Source organism: Populus alba, chromosome 17 (assembly GCF_005239225.2).
Source record: "Populus alba chromosome 17, ASM523922v2, whole genome shotgun sequence".
Lineage (NCBI taxonomy): Eukaryota > Viridiplantae > Streptophyta > Magnoliopsida > Malpighiales > Salicaceae > Populus > Populus alba.
Window position 1 is genome coordinate 6,160,335 of NC_133300.1, and position 18,884 is coordinate 6,179,218.

The window sequence follows — 18,884 nt, forward strand, 5'->3', positions numbered from 1 at the left end:
TGCCATCTTTGCAAGTCATGATTCTAGCTTACAAGTTCACGATGAGATATTCTTGCTGGCGGCGGGCATATGCAGAGACATGTGCTGGATTTTGTTTGTTCAACTTCATCAGCCAGAAACCAGCTGATTTCTTTCCCTCTAGGAGAATGTAAGTGTATTCCCGGTGGATGTGCTCCCTTTGATGTTCCTCATCATGTTGCGAGGAACACCGAAGATGCTTTAGCTCGTCCCCAGGTAATGAACATTTAATTTAACCATCATGGTGACATCACACTCCAATGACAATGGAAGAAACCACTCATCAGTCAGCATTCATGAATCATGATTTTGTTTTTCTTTTGCAGGAGTTGATGCATCATGTAGGCCTTTACATGGCAAAAGAAAGGGGAGCACATATTACAAAATAACTGGTTGAGGTCGCATTTTTATTAATTTATTATTTAAGTGAAAAAGGAGATCGGTACAAAGCACTTGATTGTCCAACAACTGCTCTATAAAATAAGCCATAACAACCCTCGAATACACTGGTCTCTGCATCTGTGTTTTCACATACCAACTACATATATCAATATCATTACCGAAGTAGCATCATAATTAATACAAGTACTAAATACTACTTCGAAATTGAGAGGCAGTATGGCAAAAATTAGCACAGGCATAATGCGCTGATGGAAAGAATTGCCTCAAAATCATGCAGTAAAAAAGGCTGAGCATCTACCACATCTCCAAGCTTTCTGGGTTAATTCCAGTCAGTAATAAGCTTACAGGTGCAATAGTCAGTTGACAGTGCATTGGACAGGGAAAGATTTCTAAGCCTCTAGGCCTGTTCAAGGTGGAGAACATACAGGTAGCAAAATGCCATTCGCGACTGCAAAAAAAAAAAAAAAAAAAGATTAAAAGATTTCTTACAGGTTACTGCATTAAAAAAGCATTATGGAACATCCTATGACAGGTTCAACCTTTTACGACAAGACATTTCACCAGTTAAAAGTGATAATCACCAAAGAAACAAAATGTTTTTCTTACATTTTGTTATCATCAATGACAATTAAACATGGAAACACTTGTTGAAAGGAGATGAGAGCTTAAATAGGGAAGTTAGTAGCGTCAACAATTTGATCACATGCAACAAACTACCTTTCTGCAATAACAATGACTTCCCATACAAGCAACATAGGACACCATAACATTCCTGCAGAGTAATCAGTTCCCATAGACTATACCAAATCAATAGCCACTGCCAACTAGACTCAAGCAGTTATCTAAGTGCACATGCAAAGTAGTAATAAAGAACAATGCCATTGGATCAGCGCTTTCAAGATGAGAACTAATCACTCATATCTGGAGCACAAAAGTAGAATGCTAGGCAGTAAGATCAACCAGTCATCCAGAAAAAGAGAGCAAACAAAAACTAATTATGCATCTTACGGAAGATTCACCAAAACTAAAATGATTTATATTAACAAGGAATAGCATACCCAACCAAATACGAAGAAAGAATAGACAAGCTCAAGTATAATGTACACGATGAGCATCTACTGTTGAAGCCTCAGACGATTGAAGAACACCAAGAAGTGATATTCAGGAGCCCAGTACACAAACCCAACAACAGGCCCTCCCTTAATATACTGCAAGAAAAAAATATGGAGAAAGAATGAGAAAGACAGGAAAGGAAAAATGTCCGATAAACATTCTATTTAGATAAAGAAAAGCATGGAACATAGTTCGGAGGAAAAAACATAAATCAGATGCTGCAACAACAACCTAGGGTCAATCCCAAACTAGGCTGGGATTGTGGATCCTTTCTGGGAATGGCAATTCAAATACCAACAAATTTTTTTGCAAAAAAGAAAAATTAAACAGGATAATCTAAAATCTGAACACCTTTCCATCAAGAATAACAAGTTCACCGTCAACCCATCGATGATTTCGGAATCCTGGCTCAGCAAGCCTCCCTTGTCCTTTATATCGAGCAATCTGGTTTGCAAATAAGATCTTGAGAAGTGCTTCAACAAATAGGAAATAAAAAAAGCACATAGGCCTTTGCAACAAGAGAAAAATGGATTTAACTACACCAAACTTCACAAGCTAACAACACACCACTCCAAATTCTTCAGGAATGATGCCTCTATGGGGGAGCTGATATCTTTTCCCAACCTTAGCACGAAATGCCACCTGTAAAATCCATAGTAGTACAGCTGTTAGGATCAAGGCAGACAACCGTGATACAAATATAAAGGTTCCACGAAGTGTAGTACCAACAAAATGAATCACCATATTATTCCTAAACCTACACCCACAAGACCATAACTGATATTTTAACAATTTTCCTTGCAAATAATCCATGACTTCTCTTTTTATTTGGGAACAATTAATCCAGGACTTTGATTACAAAGCTTCTAAGCAACAGAAGGCCAACCATTTACAATGAGCAAAAGTATGCAAATAAACTTTTAAGCATCATGTGGCTGAAGAAGGTTTGCCCAAGGAAATTGTTGACAGATAAGTTGTACAACAAAATCTACATTACCACAAACAAAAATACATGATATGCTCAAAGGCAAACCAAATAATATGACGCAAGAATCCTATCCAGGTATCACAATGCAAGTATGAGACAAATAAAGGTACCTGTCCAGCAGGTACGTAAGGATCTCCAGTTAATTTAACAGCTTCCACATATTCATAGAACTCTAGATTAGAGGACTCCTTAGTCCCATGATCTTCTTGCCACTGACCAAATTTACGTTGCAGGTGTATGACTTCTGAGGTGTACAGCCCATGCGCACCAATATATAGTCCTGACAAAATTAATTCAGTATTATGCTCAGACTCAAACTTTGGCTTTGGGAACCAAATATAACAAAGTGCTGAGAAGATTCCTAAACCATGACAAACAAGATGACGATAAGCTGAAACTTAGTAGCATCTCCTAGAGCCATAGTAGCTCAGAATTTAACAGCCTGTGTAACAAATCACCATTTAAAGGATCAGGAGATGTTGATATCTCAATTCGATGAAAAGTTGTTGATCCAGACAGTGGTTGACGGTTTTGAGCCTGACTGAGGGTAAGATTTATTAGTTCGCCAACATCTTTCAGCACCTGTACTTCAAGAATAAAACAAACAATTAAAAGCAAATGGTGAGTTGATCTCCTACTCAAACTGTACAAAGATATGACCTTAGACATTGAACCAACCTTCATGGGTATCTTCTCACTACCAATGAATTTGGCTAGATCAAACATTACATGGTCCACACTGCGTTGACCTCGAAGCTTAGCTTTTCTGTCCGCTGAAGCCAGTTCCTTGGCATTTTGTTGGTTTACTTCTTTCTCTATAGAAAAGGAAAATGACTTGCGTCCCTTTCTGTCTAGCTTAGCTGGTACTCTAATTGAGCCTTTTGCAGGAATGCTGCCTGAAAGTTTCTGTGCAAGACCCCCAACAACAACTTTAACTGCAATTTCACTTTGATTTTCATCATCAATGATCCCACGACCAGCATTCATTTCAATTTCATCTCTTTCCTGGTCACTGTCACCTTTGCCATCATCTTCTGCTTCCTCACTTTCTAACTCAATATCCTTCTCATCATCTTCTTCATCAATTATTTGCTCTATCACCTTGGATATAAAATCCTTGTCCACCTTTGCTGGTGTTGTCACTTTCAAAACCTTGACCTTCACACCAGGAACCATATCTCTCAAAATGTTCTGAAAGCCAGGCAGTCCCTCAGCTAGATCAGAACCATCTTCTGTGTCATCAGCATCATCTACCTCTTCAGTACTCACAACAAATAGGTCACTTTTATCTTCATTTGGCCCTGGTGGATTCAAGCGACTGGTGGCACCCGAAGCTTTAGAGGGCAAGGTAGAAGGATCTTGAAAAAGTCCTTTCCTCTTCAAATACACAGCCTACAAAATTAAACAACACCATCAGACACTATTATCTAACTGCTCCTGCACATGGAATGTAGATGTATGACTGCAACACTTAAAGCATATAAAATGCACCTACAAATATATGCATGCACATTAATCATCAAGCAGCATCTATCCTTGCTTACATGCAAGCACTCAGTCATTATTTTTTGAAAAAGAAAGCATGCTAATGATTCAACCACATAATTAGCTAGCTATATTCTAAGGCCAGGAGCCTTGCAGAATGAAGATGACAGACAAGGAGATTTTTGGAAATATTAATAATAATAATAATAATAATAATAATAATAATAATAATAATAATAATAATAAATAGCTTCTTGGTGAAGCACTTGAAGCTCTAAAGGTTAGACATTCACATTCTCAAAAACTATAACATTATCTCAACAATAAATAAACCAGCCAAAGCTTTGCAATGTAGAACATTAATTATAAACCATAATAAAGGGTAAACTCTAAAACCAGGAACTAAGCACAATTTCTTTTCTTTTTTTTCTGGTGTAACTCTTCAATTTTGATGACTAAAATTTTGAAAAGTACAAGAAATCAAAATAATCTCCAAGCATCAAGTCAAAGCCCGAGTTCACTGCATAAGGTACACAACTCAAAAAAAAATAAAAGAATAGAAATAGGATACCTGTTCATTGTATTCCCCTTTCTTATTCGTTGTAAGAAAGATCTCAAAAAGGGGTACCCCCACTGCAGCTGCAGCAAGCTGTCTGAAAGAAAAGATAAGTTAACAATAAACCTCCAAAACAAGGAACAATTGACAGGAAGCAATTGCACGTGCAGAGCAGCAGGGCTTGTCACAGGCTTGCTACATGAAAAAAGGTTCCAAACAACAAGCATGCATCAGCCACATTCTCTGGCATTTAAAATGTGCATGCATTTCAACTAAAACATCACAGGAATATCTTGAGACAAATAGCTAGCACAAAAGGAAATCTATAATCAATTGCACTAGAACATAATACTTTGACACCTAAAGTCTAAAGAGTGCCTGCAATACACCACATAGCATATTGTTTAATAGAATTGCCACATATCATAAGGTTTCAGTAATACAGTCTGTTAAGAAGGCATGCGTCATTATTGTCTAAACCATCTCTTCTATTATTTTCAGGCTGGTTGTCCTTGATTATTGTTCTCAAGTTGATATGCAAGCTCAATTTTCCATATTCCGTTTCCAATTAACAAGTTATCCCTTCACGTCATTAACTACATGCCCTGAAAGACTTTTCCATCAGGGTATGAGAAAGAGTAAATGAAAAAAGAGTACATGCTCCTCAACCAATATGGTCCATGCCTAACCAGGCTTGCAAAGATCAGGACCATGATAAACTTTAAAACAGTGACCAGCCACAAGCTTACAAAGTGAATTTTCCTCACAACTGATAACTTCTGGACATGCATGTCGATAAAAACACAGAAATCCAGGCTAATAATAGAAGACTAAAAGATTTTTTTAAAGAAAAAAAATAACATCATATAAATTGGTCTACCTACATTATAGCTTTCCCATTTAGCCACATGCATGCCCATTTGTATTTGTTCTCATCAATCTCTTCTATCAGCGATGACAAGATATGGAACCAGATATGTTAACATTATTTTTTCAAGGTATCAGCAATAAATATATTCACTACATAAAGAGCACTTGCCAAGCACTGCATAAAAGATGCAAGTTTCCTGAAGTGTAACATGGAGCACCTGAAGTGTTCTCAGCATACAACAAACTGTTGATAACTTAGTTGTTAGGTTGTTATTTGACGATTATATGATTTTATTTCACTTTTCTTGTCAAGCTACAATCAGGACATATGATGGAATTAACCAAATCATGTAACACAAAACCGAGAACTGTGACTTGAAACCACCAAAACCTAACAGTATGGAAGACATTAGCTGAAACAGGGGAATTATTTATCAACAAGACTTCAGTGAAAAAAAAAAAAAAAAAAACACACCAAAAATAGCCTGCTAGGCTTTTCACTTTTAATATGAATGTGAAATTAAAGTGAAACCCTCTAACAAGCATGTGAATAATTACCGTGGACTGTAACTCCTTGCTACATATCTTCCATGCTCTGCGGTTATACGTATAATCAGACCATAAGGATCATCAACATCCTCAGAAATTCCAGACCACCATCCCACCTGAAACCCATCACAAGGTAAAGGGAAAATTTTGAAACAGAGACTTGATAGGTAGCTACAAAGTTACATATTTAAATGCCTAAGCAGAAAATCCCTTGAAACTCAGAGTACTTTGCTACTTATTTCCAGAAAATGAAAGGTTACAATAAGAATCCTATAAACAAAACAGAATAGCCCTTAAGGAACCAAACACTTCGCACCTACAGAAAAACCAAAAACATGAAGAAGCCACTCTAGCAAGTCTCACAAAGTTTTCTGTAATATTCAGCAATGTTTATGTAGCCTGACAAGGCCCAATGCAATGTACAGCAGTTATTGCACTTACAAAAATGAACATATTTCATAAATTAGAAATTGTGTGTGTACATTGATCAAGTAAAAAAGAATTTGCGTGAACTTACCAATCCAGCACCAGCATTATCTCGTAAAAAAGCTGCCTCCAGGTAACGCTCTTGTGCTAAGGCTCTCTGAATCAGCCAAAAAAAGAGGAAAAAGGAATAAAAACAAGAAGACTGAAGAAATCTAAGCATTTTATCCCTTAGGTAAACCATACTTGCAAGTCAAATTACGCACATTCAGCTGTGACATCACTCTGCCAACAGTATCATTTGAAGCTGCAGCTGCAATTGCCACTTTAAGCCTAGCAGCATCTTCATAATCCTCTCTGTTTACAGCGTTGCCTAACTGTGACTGCAAGAGAGAGCGGGGCAGGCAAAAGGTTTCAGCATTTAATAGAAAACCCTTAATTTATATAAAGTTGCACTCTTTCCTCCATTCCGTTTTGTTTGCCAATCACACAAATCAATAAAACTACAAGCTGTGTAGTTTTATTGCCTGCAGTATCAGTCCCTTCTGATACAGTCCAAGCAAGAAGCAAGAAGCAAAAAGCATGAAGCATGAAGCATCAACTTTTCCAGCAGGCACAAATTCCCCAAACAAAAAAGCCAACAAACTGCCCCAGCCTCAAATTTCCCATCTTTTTTGACAATTTCTAACAACAATTCCACCCATAAAAACAATAACACATGCAATACAACAAGTCATTCAAAATTTAGTTTCAAAACCCAGCTGATGAACAAAAGTTCCAATTTTCCCAGTTCAAGAATAAACTATAACGCTGGAGAAAAAAAGCAAGGCTCCACTTCCTAATCCCAAATTTCCAATCTTTTCGCACTTCTCAACCATAATTCACCCAGAAAAACACTAAAGCATGCATGCACACTCAACACACAAGAAATCATAGTTCCAAAAAAAATCATAAAAAAATTGGACTTCCCACCCTCAAACCCCATCTTTCCACACGTGCAATAAATGCAGCTAATTGATTAAAAACATAAAGAACATAAAATTTCAATTTCCCAATCCAAAATATAAACCACAATCCAAAAAAATAATTTGTTTTCCCGCACCAATTTTACCTTCAAAAGGGAAACAAGGCGTTGTTGTTCATCAACTTGATCAAAATGCAATCTCCAGCGATCCCAATCCCACACAGTTCCATCTTCCTCCTCCTCTTCCTCTCCAGTTTCTCCCTCCGTAACCCCTTTATTGCCAACTCCCTTCTTAGTTGGATTCATATACGAATCGAAACTCTTAATCGCATTCTTAAACACAGCTTGCAACGCAGCGTCCCATCGCCACTGAATCGAAGGATTATTTGAAGAGTCGGTGCAGCGACAGAGAGTGGAATCAGAAAGAAGCCTAGACAGAGGGTAGCGAGAAGGGAATTGTGGTTTTGGAGAGGGGTATGGAAGTCTTTTCCTGGTTGTGAAGGTGAGTTTGTATGGAGATGGTGGTGAAATAGAAGCCATATAGAAAGAGAGGGTGAGGATTGTGGGTGAAATGGAGAGATTGGGGGCGGGGTGTGGAAGGGAAGAGAAGGGTGATGGAGAGGGTGTGGTGGTGGTGGAGCTCTTTAAATGGCTGTGGACCACTTTGAGATAAGCATCATCATCATCAATTTTTTTTCTTCTTTCGTTTTTGCCCAAACTGTGACAACGTGTTTGATTTGTTAAATACTGTTTGGATTCTTTTTTCAGGCCCAGCTCCAGCTAGTCACATGTCTTTACGCCTCTTTTTCTTTACCGCGCCGCCTAAGCTCAAATTTTTACCAACCCAGGATTTTTAGCCAGGATTGTATTTTATATACATTTCTAATTTGTATAAAAGTTTTTTATGAACTATCATATTTTTATTTTATAAATATATATATATAAGATACATTTATTTAATATAAATATTTATATAATAAATATTTGTTTCTCATTAATACATGTGTAATGAATTTTTATTCCCTTTTAAAACCTGTCTAGAAATGTGATTATGGTTACTTTTCAAAATAATTTTTACTAAAAAATATATTAAAATAATAATTTTATTTTTATTTTTTAAAATTTATTTTTGATATTAACACATTAAAATAATTTAAAAATACCAAAAAAATATTAATTTAAAAAAAATAAAAAAATTAATTTTTTTTTAAAAATACTTTTAAAATACAAAAAATAAACATGACTTTAATATTATTAGAGTGAAATAATTTATCAATCATAAAAAATAAGGTTCAGAGTTATAAATACCTAGTAAACCGTCTAAATAAAATATTTATAATTTTTTCATTTTAACATACACAGTAACATCATTTTATCTTACAAAGCATTTATAACGTATTAAAAAATAAATAATATTATTCTTAGAATTTAATATTTTTTTGCATATTAGTTATTATATTTTTTATATAAAAAAATATTGATTTAAATATTTGAAAGTATTTAAAAAAAAAAAACAATTACAAGTATTAAGATTCGTACATCAAATTGCCACCCTTTTCGATTATGGAAAATAGACCAGGGATTTCTATGTCAAGTTACTGCATTTTTAATCACTGTGAATGAATCAAATAGTTAGTTAAGCTTATGAAGGTTGGGAACATTATAAAGTTAGTTAAACGGTGTGAAAATTTTATTGTACCTCTAAACATAGATTATTATAGATTTCAATAATAAATTTTACCGTGAATTATGGCATTGAAATTTACATGTGTATATTGTGTAATTAAAAGAATCAGGAGGGTATTTTAGTATTTTTCATGTTATATTTTTTAATTAAAAAGTTATTGGTACATGTTCCACATGCCACATTGAAAGGGTGACGCCCGTGCCATTAAAAAGACACGTGAAACGCTTCCTGGTAGTCAAATCTAGTCATTCGCCATCAAAATAGATGCGCAGTCGTGTCTTCTTCTACATGGTGCGACGTATGTAGCCATATTATTATTGGATTGCCATCGGTAATCAACTACTAAATTGCATAATTGTCCTTTCATTGTTTTGTTGTTTCCTTGGGTCTGGCAGCCTTACTCTTTTATCTTTTAGTGACTTATATTTAAACTTTTGGTTTAGGGGTATTTGAGTCTTTTCATCTTACTCAATGATCATTCAAAGATTATTTGCTTATTGTTTGCTTGAATCTGGCATGACTGTCAAATCTTACCCTTTTACCTTTTAGTGACTTATATTTAAACTTTAGGTTTATGAGTATTTGGATCTTTTCATCTTACTCAATGGTTATTAAAAGATTATTTGGGGGTGGGGGTGTATGCATCTTTTTCAATTTCTCATATAGTCAAAGTACTTTTTTACCACTAGAGTAAATAAAAATTAAAATTGTTGGCTAAGAGTTTTTTTTAACTTTTCATAATATTCATAACATTAAAAAGATTTCTTTGCTCTCATGATTAAAAAAGGATAGACTGCTAAAAAAAAATATTTTAGATTTTTTTACAATAACGCTTTTAATCTCAAGAAAAACAAAAAAGTAGCTTGCGTTTAATGTTTTTGCAACACACAAGTGTCTTAGGTTTGATACCTATGCTGGAACCAAGCTAATTGGGTTTGGTAACATGCTAGACCCAAGTACTATAAATCTGACATGGTTTCCAGACCCAATGCTTTTGGGTTTGATTTGAATTTGACATGATGGGAAGATAAAAAATGTTTAAAACTTTCTATAAATTCTTAATATATTTTTAACATTTTAAAAAATAATATTAAACCACTGCGAACATTATACTAGGATATTACATCCACATATTGTTTTGTAGCAAAAACCAAGAGAAGAGCATGAGCAGCCCTCTCAGCCTCGCCATAAATTCAAAAGACAAAACACTTTAGAAAGTTGTCTTTTATGATAAATGGCTTTGATTTCTATGTTAGAAGTTTATATTAAGAGATGGCTTACTACAATGAATCCACTATTTAGGACTTAGGTGGTGTGGAATACGACGTTAGATAAAAGAGAAGGATATGCCATCTGAAAAATATTTTAGCATGGAAAACCAACTTCTTTGAATGGATTGTTCAACGAATCTATACAATATGTTATTGATCTACGGAAAACAATGGATATCTCATTGACTATTGAATAAACTTTATCATTTTTCTTAAATCATCAACATCAATATTTTTGACATGTCAAACTAAGTTTTATAACTATACATTAATGGTTTTTTTTAATTGAAAATAAAAGTTTAAAACCCGAAAAAAAATACTAAATAAGAAAAATTAGATCCAATAAAATTATAGAATAAGGTAAAAAACAACTTTGATGGTGGATCTAAATAATTTAATAATCTTTATTAATTAGGTCTATAGTAAAACTATAATTTGCTAATCAATCTGTTTCTGTGTCAACCTATAACTAGGGTATAATTTGCATCAATCTTAACGGTTGACCTTGAATACAAGCTGAACCATCAATGAACACTGTTCATTTTGGAATCAGACTATACATTATTTATGCAGAGTCAATGATATTTCACCAGAGTCAAAACAAAGCAGTTTGAGACATTATCGTGACTATCCTAAGTTTACACAATATATGTAGGCAGAGTAACAATATCCCACTAGATACCCCTCCTAAATGACACTCCAGTTCCATAAGCAACCAAAAACAAAAAATTGATTTGCATGCAAGTCCAGTTGTTGAGATAAACAAAATTGACATGACCGGAAAATCAATTAAAATCAACACCCATTTCCTTGCGTTTCAACTCTAATGCCACCCGCTCATCCTCAAGCTTCATCCTTTCATTTCCCATCCTCAGTTTTTCCAGTTTACGGTCTATTTTCTTACTAAATATTTGCCATTTGAATTGTTGTTTTTCCAATTCCAACATCTCTTATTGAGTTTTTAGATTCTGTTCTTCCAACTGAAGTGTGCGAGATTTCATATATCCACTACTTCTGCAACCAAGATGCTCTTGAACTTTCAGGAGAGACTTGATTTTCCCCAAAATCATCATGATCATCAGTTTCAATCTCTTGATCATCTTCATCAAGATCATCACGTTGGTTTCTCCTTACATCATCGTTGTTATGATCATCTCTACTTCTTAGAGCCAACTATAGGGAACGCTGCAAAGCTGGATCATAAGGCAGGTGCAACCTATTTCCATTATGATAGCTAGGAACACATTTCTTCATAGAAGAGATGATGCTTTGAGCTTAATATCTTCCTAACATCATCCTTATCCTTCTCTGTTAAATAATCTATAACATCTAAAAGTGCAGGGTTTTCCACAACCTGACAAGAAGTGCCCCTCCCAGGCATATCATTGAGCCTTTATACCTTTTATTAAGGTCATTGAATTTATCCTCACGTACACTGCTGTGGAGAAACATGAAAACCTATTTCAGCCGTGACTTTTGAAATTGATTTTCACTTGCCTTTTTTCTGCAAAACTGTGAATATCCTACGCATTCCACCACCACAATTTGAAGTCACATCCTCACCAATATAAGACATGACAGTTATCAAGAGCCTCACCATCTTATCAGTCCACTTAACATGGTGCCACCGAGTCCTTTTTTTTCCCTCTTCTTACATCATTGTGACCATCAACACCTTCTTTGTTGTAGCTTGGCTCATCCTCATCACTGACTGAATTTTTCCTCCCATCTCCTTTATTGTAATCAGTCATGGACATGTTTTGATCAGAGTTGTGCATGGCCTCCATTATTAAATTTTAGTATAATTTTATTATTTTTTGATAAGTGGATTGTGTATTTGTAGGAGTTAACCGTTTCTTAACTGTTTCTGTTAGCAACTATAATGCTAACACAACATTCACGTGATATTTCTTTTGTTTTCTGTTACTACTATAAGGCTATATATAGCCAAGTTCATTCAATAAAAAGGTGTGGAAGTATATGCATTTACAAAGCCTTGATTTCATTCTATGACCAAAGGTTTCTTAATAATTGGTATCAGAGTCGCATCTTTGAATTATTCCAAGCACGAGTGTGAGAGGTATGTCTAGCGAAGGAAATTTTGTTCAGCCGTCCATTCCTCGGTTTGATGGTCACTATGATCATTGGAGCATGCTTATGGAAAATTTTTTGCGTTCAAAAGAATTCTGGGGATTGGTAGAGCTTGGCTATGATGAGCCAGTAAGTGGATTTGTGCAAACGGATGCATAAAGGAAGAAAATGGATGAGTTGAAAATGAAGGATCTCAAGGTGAAGAATTATCTCTTCCAAGCCTTAGACCGCACAATTATTGACACGATTCTAAAAAAGGATACTGCCAAAGATATTTGGGATGCCATGAAGAAAAGGTTTGAAGGGAATGCAAGAGTCAAGAAGTCTCATCTTCAAGGACTACGACGATAATTTGAAACCTTGGATATGAAATTCTTCGAAGGAGTTACATAATACTTTTCTAGAGTCATGACAGTGGCAAACAAGATGAGAGTCTATGGAGAAGAGATGGAGGATGTGAAGATTGTAGAGAAAATTCTTCGTACTCTCACATAAAAATTTAACTACATTGTTTATTGTATAGAGGAGTCAAAAGACATTGATAATCTTTCTGTGGATGAACTTCAAAGCTCATTAATTATGAATGAGCAGAAGTTTTGAAAAAATCATGGTGAAGAACAAGTTTTAAAGGTTACATTGGAAGAAGGGAAAGGTAGAGGATGAGGTAAGACTGTTTATAGGGGTAGAGGAAAAGGAAGAGGTAGCAATAGTAACAGTTTCAACAAGGCTACAGTTGAATGCTATCGGTGTCATAGACTGGGCCATTTCCAGTATGAGTGCCTTTCTTGGAATAAAAAAGTCAACTATACCAAGGATATTGATAAGAAAGATGAGATGTTGTTGATGTCCTATGTAGAAGAAAATAGAGCTAAAGAAAGAGATGTATGGTCCTCAATTCAGGATGCTCAAATCACATGTGTGGAGATAGAACCATGCTCAGTAAGATTGATGACAGTTTTTGGCAATTGGTAAGGTTAGGAAACAACACCAGTATAAATGTGATGAGCAAAGGAAGTGTGAAGCTACATTTGAATGGAATCAATCTTACTGTGACTGAATTATATTATGTCCTAAAACTCAAGAATAATCTTTTGAGCATGGGAAGTTTCAAAAGAAGGGTTTGGCAATTCTGATTTAGGAAGGAATATGCAAGATCTACCACCCTTATAAAGGTTTGATCATTAAGACAAACATGAGTGCCAACAGGATGTTCATTCTACTAACTCAATCACAAGCGACATCCCAGTAACAACACAATGAGTGTCTCCATACAAGCTCACAAAAACAGCAGAATCTATCATAACTTTGGCATCATAGATATGAACATCTAAGCTATAAAGGTTTAACGACTCTGCAGAGCAAAAAAATGATACGTGGTCTTCCGACATTTATTGTCTCAGATGAATTGTGCACAGACTGCATCATTGGGAAGCATCATTGTGATCCTATACCAAGGAAAAGTTCTTGGAGAGCAAGTCAAGTATTAGGTCTCATCCTTTCAGATATTTGCGGTTCAATTATCTCTATGTCATATAGCAACAAAAAATACACTCTGTGTTTTATAGATGACTATAGTAACAAGTCATGGATATATTTTATGCTCAAAAAATCAGAAGCACTGAGCCATTTCAAGTGTTTTAAGAAGATGGTGGAGAATGAGACAGGCCTATTTATTAAGTGTCTACGAACAGATAGAAGAGGCGAGTTCACCTCACTTGAATTCAACAAATTTTGTGAGCAAAATGGCATTAAATGGCAATTGACAATGCCTACACCCCTCAATAAAATAGTGTAGTTGAACAAAAGAATAGAACAATAATGAACATGGTTCTTGCACTAATATATGAGAAGAAAGTTCCAAAAACACTTTGGGCAGAGGCAATAAACTGCAGCAATTATGTGCTGAACAGATGTCCAACCTTGATGGTAAAAAACATCACACTAGCAGAGGCGTGAAGTGGAGTTAAGCCATCTGTTGATATTTTCGTGTCTTCGGGTGCATATCACATGTTTATATGCCAGAGGTACAAAGAACTAAACTTGACAATAGAAGTCTTAAATGTATATTTTTAGGTGTTAGTGAGGAATCCAAGGGCTATAGGCTATTCAACCCGATTGCAAAAAGAGTAGTAGTAAGTAGAGATGTGATATTTGAAAAGGAGAAACAATGGGATTGGGATAAGAGCTTTGAAGAGCGGATGTTAATGGATTTAGAATGGGGAGATGGAGATGGAGAAGGAGTAAATGGTATCAATGATAATAGCATCGAACATAAGGATAATTATAGTGAGGATAATGAGGGAGATGCATGCGCTGATAATAGAGATAGTGAGGATAATAAGGGAGATGTATGCACTGATAATAGAGACAATAAGGATAATGAAGGAGGTACGAGAATGAGAAAACCTCCAGCATGGATGAAGGATTATGTTACTGGGGAGAGTCTTGGTTCTTCTGAAAATGAAGAATTGGCTCTGATAATGTCAAGTGATCCGATGCATTATAAAGAAGCAGTGAAAGATACAAACTGGAGATTGGTTATGGACAATGAAATCAAGTCCATAGAGAAGAACAAGACATAGACATTAGTTACATTGCCTGTTGAAGTCAAGAAAATTAGGGTGAAATGGATTTACAAAACCAAGTATAATGAGCATGGAGAGTTTGAGAAGCACAAAGCATGTTTCGTGGCTAAAGGGTACACACAAAAACATGGAATAGACTACACAAAAGTATATGCTCCAATGACAAAGATTGAAACTGTGAGGATGATAGTGGTTTTAGCAGCTCAAAAAAACTAGAATATTTTCCAGTTGGATGTGAAGTCAACCTTCCTTCATGGTGAACTTTATGAAAATGTGTATGTTGAACAACTAAAGGGCTACGAGATTAAGGGAAGTGAGGACAAAGTCTACAAGCTGCACAAGGCTCTATATGGCCTAAAGCAAGATCCATGAGCTTGGTTCAGTCGCATAGAAAATTACTTTGTCAATGAGGGTTTTGAAAAATGTCCAAATGAGCAGACACTCTTCACCAAACGGAGCAAAGAAGGTAAAATGCTTATTGTAAGTGTTTATGTTAATGATCTAATATATACTGGTGATGATGAAGAGATGATGAGTAGTTTCAAGTGTTTAATGATGCAAGTTTTTGAGATGACTAATCTAGGGAAAATGAAGTTCTTTCTTGGCATTGAAGTATCATAACAAAGTGATGGTATCTTCATTTGCCAAAAGAAATATGCACTAGAGATTTTGAAGTGATTTGGAATGATAGAAATTCATGAAGTCAATAGCTTGATTATTCCAGGTTCCAAGATGGAGTTGTAGTTGATGAATCATTTTACAATCAAATCGTAGGGAGTCTCATGTATCTCACTTCAACTTGTCCAAACTTAGTTTATAGTGTAAGTTTGATTAGCAGATACATGGCTAAACCTATAGAACTTAAAGGATACATGAGGATACTTAAAGGGTACTTTTGATTATGGAATCATGTATAAGAAAAGGAGCTCAAATGACTTAATTGCTTACACCGACAATGACTATGCTGGTGACTTAGATGATAAAAAAATCACTTCCGGTTATGTTTTTCTTTTAAGTTTTGGGGCAGTGTTTTAGTAATCAAAGAAACAGCTAATTATTACATTGTTAACCACAGAGGCAGAGTTTGTGGCAGCTGCAGGGTGTGCAAGTCAAGTGGTGTGGATGAGAAGAGTTTTGGATGAGCTGGGACATGTTCAGAAGAAGAGTACCATAGTTATATGTGACAATAGCTCCATTATTAAATTGTCAAAAAATCCTGTAATGCATAGGAGAAGCAAGCATATTGATGTTCGCTTTCATTTCTTGAGAGAATTCGCTAACGATGAAATTATTAAACTGCTGCATTGTGGAACAGAAGAACAGACTGCATATGTGATGACAAAACCATTGAAGTTGAAATCTTTCCAGAAGTTTAGAAGTTAGATGGGAAGGTGTAAGGCTACTAAGCTAAACTAACTATGTATCACAATTAGTTTAGGGGAAGGATTGATAAGTGGATTGTGTATTTGTAGGGGTTAACCGTTTCTTAACTGTTTCTGTTAGCAACTGTACTGCTAACACAACATTCACGTGATATTTCTTTTGTTTTCTGTTACTACTATAAGGCTATATATAGCCAAGTTCATTCAATAAGAAGGTGTGGAAGTATATACAATTATAGAGCCTTGATTTCATTCTGTGACCAAAGGTTTCTCAACATTTTCAGATTTTAATTATATGTGTGCATAAACATTTAAAATATAGGGATAAATAAAAGTTTTATGAATTCTTTCATTCAAATGAGTTAAAAATAATGTAAGACCATGACCAGATGTGTATATATATACACATGTATAAAATAAAGATCTAATTTAATAACTAAAAAGAATTAATCTTATTCAACAAATTTGGGTTCGAGGAGAATTAGCCATTTGAAAAGAAAAAAAAATAGTAAAGCTTGTTGGCTTGGATTTGGGATTTTTTTATTATCTCTTTTAATTTTTTAATTAGTATAGTGGTAAACCTTATTGGCTTGAATTTGAGGGTTTTTATTATTATCTTTTTTAATTAGTATAGTGGTTAAATTTATTTTATCCAAAATAGCATAACTTAAAACTTATATATGAAAATAGTTCAATTTGTTAAGGCTTGCATGTCCTACATGCCCGACCAATTAAGATGTAGATCTAGCATGTGAGACCAATGAGATGTGCATGTCTCTTATGCACGACCAATAGAATTAGAAAAAAAATCAACTGGCCAGGTTTTAGGTTTGCTTTCTAGAAATCACTGGTTCGAGTCTCACAAACCTCAGAACCACCGGAGGCTTACATGGTCGTTAACTTCATAGCTCGTGAGATTAGTCAAGGTGCACGTAAGCTGACTAGAACACTCACGTTAATTAAAAAAAATATATTGAAAAATTGTTTTTCATTTTCTTCTTATTTCTATCTCCTTTCTTATGTCACCCTTATCTTTCCTCTCTCGATCTCTCTCTCTCCACCATGATTTCTCTCTAAATTGTTTATGTGAATTGTGTTGAATATTATTTGTTGAAGTTTTTTTTTTCATAGAGATAGAAATGCCAGAAAAAACCTTAGCCATTGTAATTTTAAGATCGAGCATCTATAGCCTATGTATCTCAATAAATTGTGTTATTTTTATAAATAACTTTTTAACCATGTTATTTTAAATAAAAAAATTTTGTTGCTAATTTTCTTTTTTAAAAAAAACTCTCCTTGAGACCTTGGGTTATTATGGTAGCGTTTTAGAGTGCGTTTGATATTGTGATAGTTTTTTATGGTTGTGATTTGAAAAAATTATTTTATAAAAAGTACTTTTAATTGAAGTTGGGTTGTTAAAATATATGTTTGGTTAAAACTGTGGTTAAAATTGAAGTTGAATAAAAAGTTGTTTAATGTGTTTGGTTAAGAATACTTCGAAAATTGAGGTTATAATAACTAAAAAAAGATATATATTAATATTGACGGTTTTTAATTTCAATATTGTAGATTTAACTACTATTATTACATCATGAAATAAACAATATTTTATATAAAATATTTTTCATTATTCTATTAAACTATCTGTAATTCCATCACGTATGAAATCCATCCGACAAGGAATACAATTTTCATAGCTTCTTGAGCGTACAACAACATCAGGTAAAATATCATCGAAACAAAATTGGGATTGCGATCAAATTCTACAAATGTCACGTCATCATACGATCTCCTTCTAATGTAATTATGTAGTGCCATTGATTAATGTTAAACACTAGTTTTTTTTTTTTTTTTATAGAACACAACATCTGAGAATTTTTTGTTGGATTTTGTTTTTATATTTATGAGGTCAGATTGGTCCAACGTATTTAGGTTTGGGTTAGATTGGTTCGACCATGAACAATGGAGACTGAAGAGTGAATTATAATTCACTCTCCGCCAAGGTTGTTAAAATCGCGATTCAACTCGTAAAATCGTACGATTTTACGAGTCAATATAGGCTAAACGTGCTAAATCGTTCACAAAAATCGGAAAGTGATAAAATCGGGTCAAAATCGGGTAAAATCGTTAAAATCGGGTAAAATCGCTCAAAATCGCGATTTTACTAACGATTTTACGCTTCTGCTCCAAAACACAAAATGTTGCGCCACTGTTCCCTCCAGCTCCACGTGTCAAGCAAGAATTGGCCGATTGATAGTCACACCGTGTGACTCACACGCAGAAGGCAGAACAAAACCACAAATCGTCAATTCTTCATCTTTCTTCATCTTTTTTCAGTCTTTCACACAAGTTAACAACACAGAACCGGAAAAAATAAAAATCCCCAAGACCCAGGTCACTAAATCCTTGTTCTCCTTCTCTCAGCCGTCCAAGTCCCAGCAATCAACCATCGGTCCACCACCAACGGGCAACAACAGTCTTTTTCACCAGCCACCGTGAG

At 34.9% G+C, this 18,884-nt stretch overlaps 1 protein-coding gene, 1 long non-coding RNA gene and 1 pseudogene across 3 annotated transcripts; 1 reads left to right on the top strand and 2 right to left on the bottom strand.

The window, feature by feature from the left end:
* Nucleotides 1-65: 65 nt before the first annotated feature.
* Nucleotides 66-928, top strand: LOC140954857 (uncharacterized). The gene is made up of 2 exons (XR_012168432.1): nucleotides 66-234; nucleotides 345-928. It is a non-coding gene; the product is annotated as an uncharacterized lncRNA (long non-coding RNA).
* LOC118036137 (protein EXECUTER 1, chloroplastic) lies at nucleotides 476-8,091 on the bottom strand. 2 transcript variants are annotated; one of them, XR_004685311.2, is made up of 12 exons: nucleotides 7,516-8,091; nucleotides 6,671-6,787; nucleotides 6,499-6,564; nucleotides 5,991-6,097; nucleotides 4,578-4,659; nucleotides 3,200-3,913; nucleotides 2,980-3,103; nucleotides 2,632-2,801; nucleotides 2,101-2,175; nucleotides 1,885-1,977; nucleotides 1,479-1,628; nucleotides 476-868 (listed from the first exon to the last, which is right to left on the bottom strand). XR_004685311.2 is itself a non-coding variant. In XM_035041838.2 (12 exons), exons 1-11 carry the CDS (start codon nucleotides 7,906-7,908, stop codon nucleotides 1,536-1,538), a joined length of 2,034 nt encoding a protein of 677 aa, XP_034897729.1. In that variant the 5' UTR covers nucleotides 7,909-8,091; the 3' UTR covers nucleotides 476-868; nucleotides 1,525-1,535. The 2 variants fall into 2 exon arrangements, 1 of the variants encoding a protein (XP_034897729.1); XM_035041838.2 differs by having other exon boundaries at nucleotides 1,525-1,628.
* A 3,020-nt stretch (nucleotides 8,092-11,111) lies between these two features.
* On the bottom strand, nucleotides 11,112-12,113 carry LOC118036143 (uncharacterized; annotated as a pseudogene).
* Between the last annotated feature and the right edge of the window lie 6,771 nt (nucleotides 12,114-18,884).

Bases quoted from the DNA above. Each gene is read 5' to 3' on its own strand.
- LOC118036137 (XM_035041838.2), bottom strand. From the start codon at position 7,908: ATGGCTTCTATTTCACCACCATCTCCATACAAACTCACCTTCACAACC. The intron at 3,914-4,577 runs GTATCCTATTTC...TTAATTTTGTAG, and splicing joins AAGGGGAATACAATGAACAG to GCTGTGTATTTGAAGAGGAA. The intron at 2,176-2,631 runs GTACCTTTATTT...TGGATTTTACAG, and splicing joins CTTACGTACCTGCTGGACAG to GTGGCATTTCGTGCTAAGGT.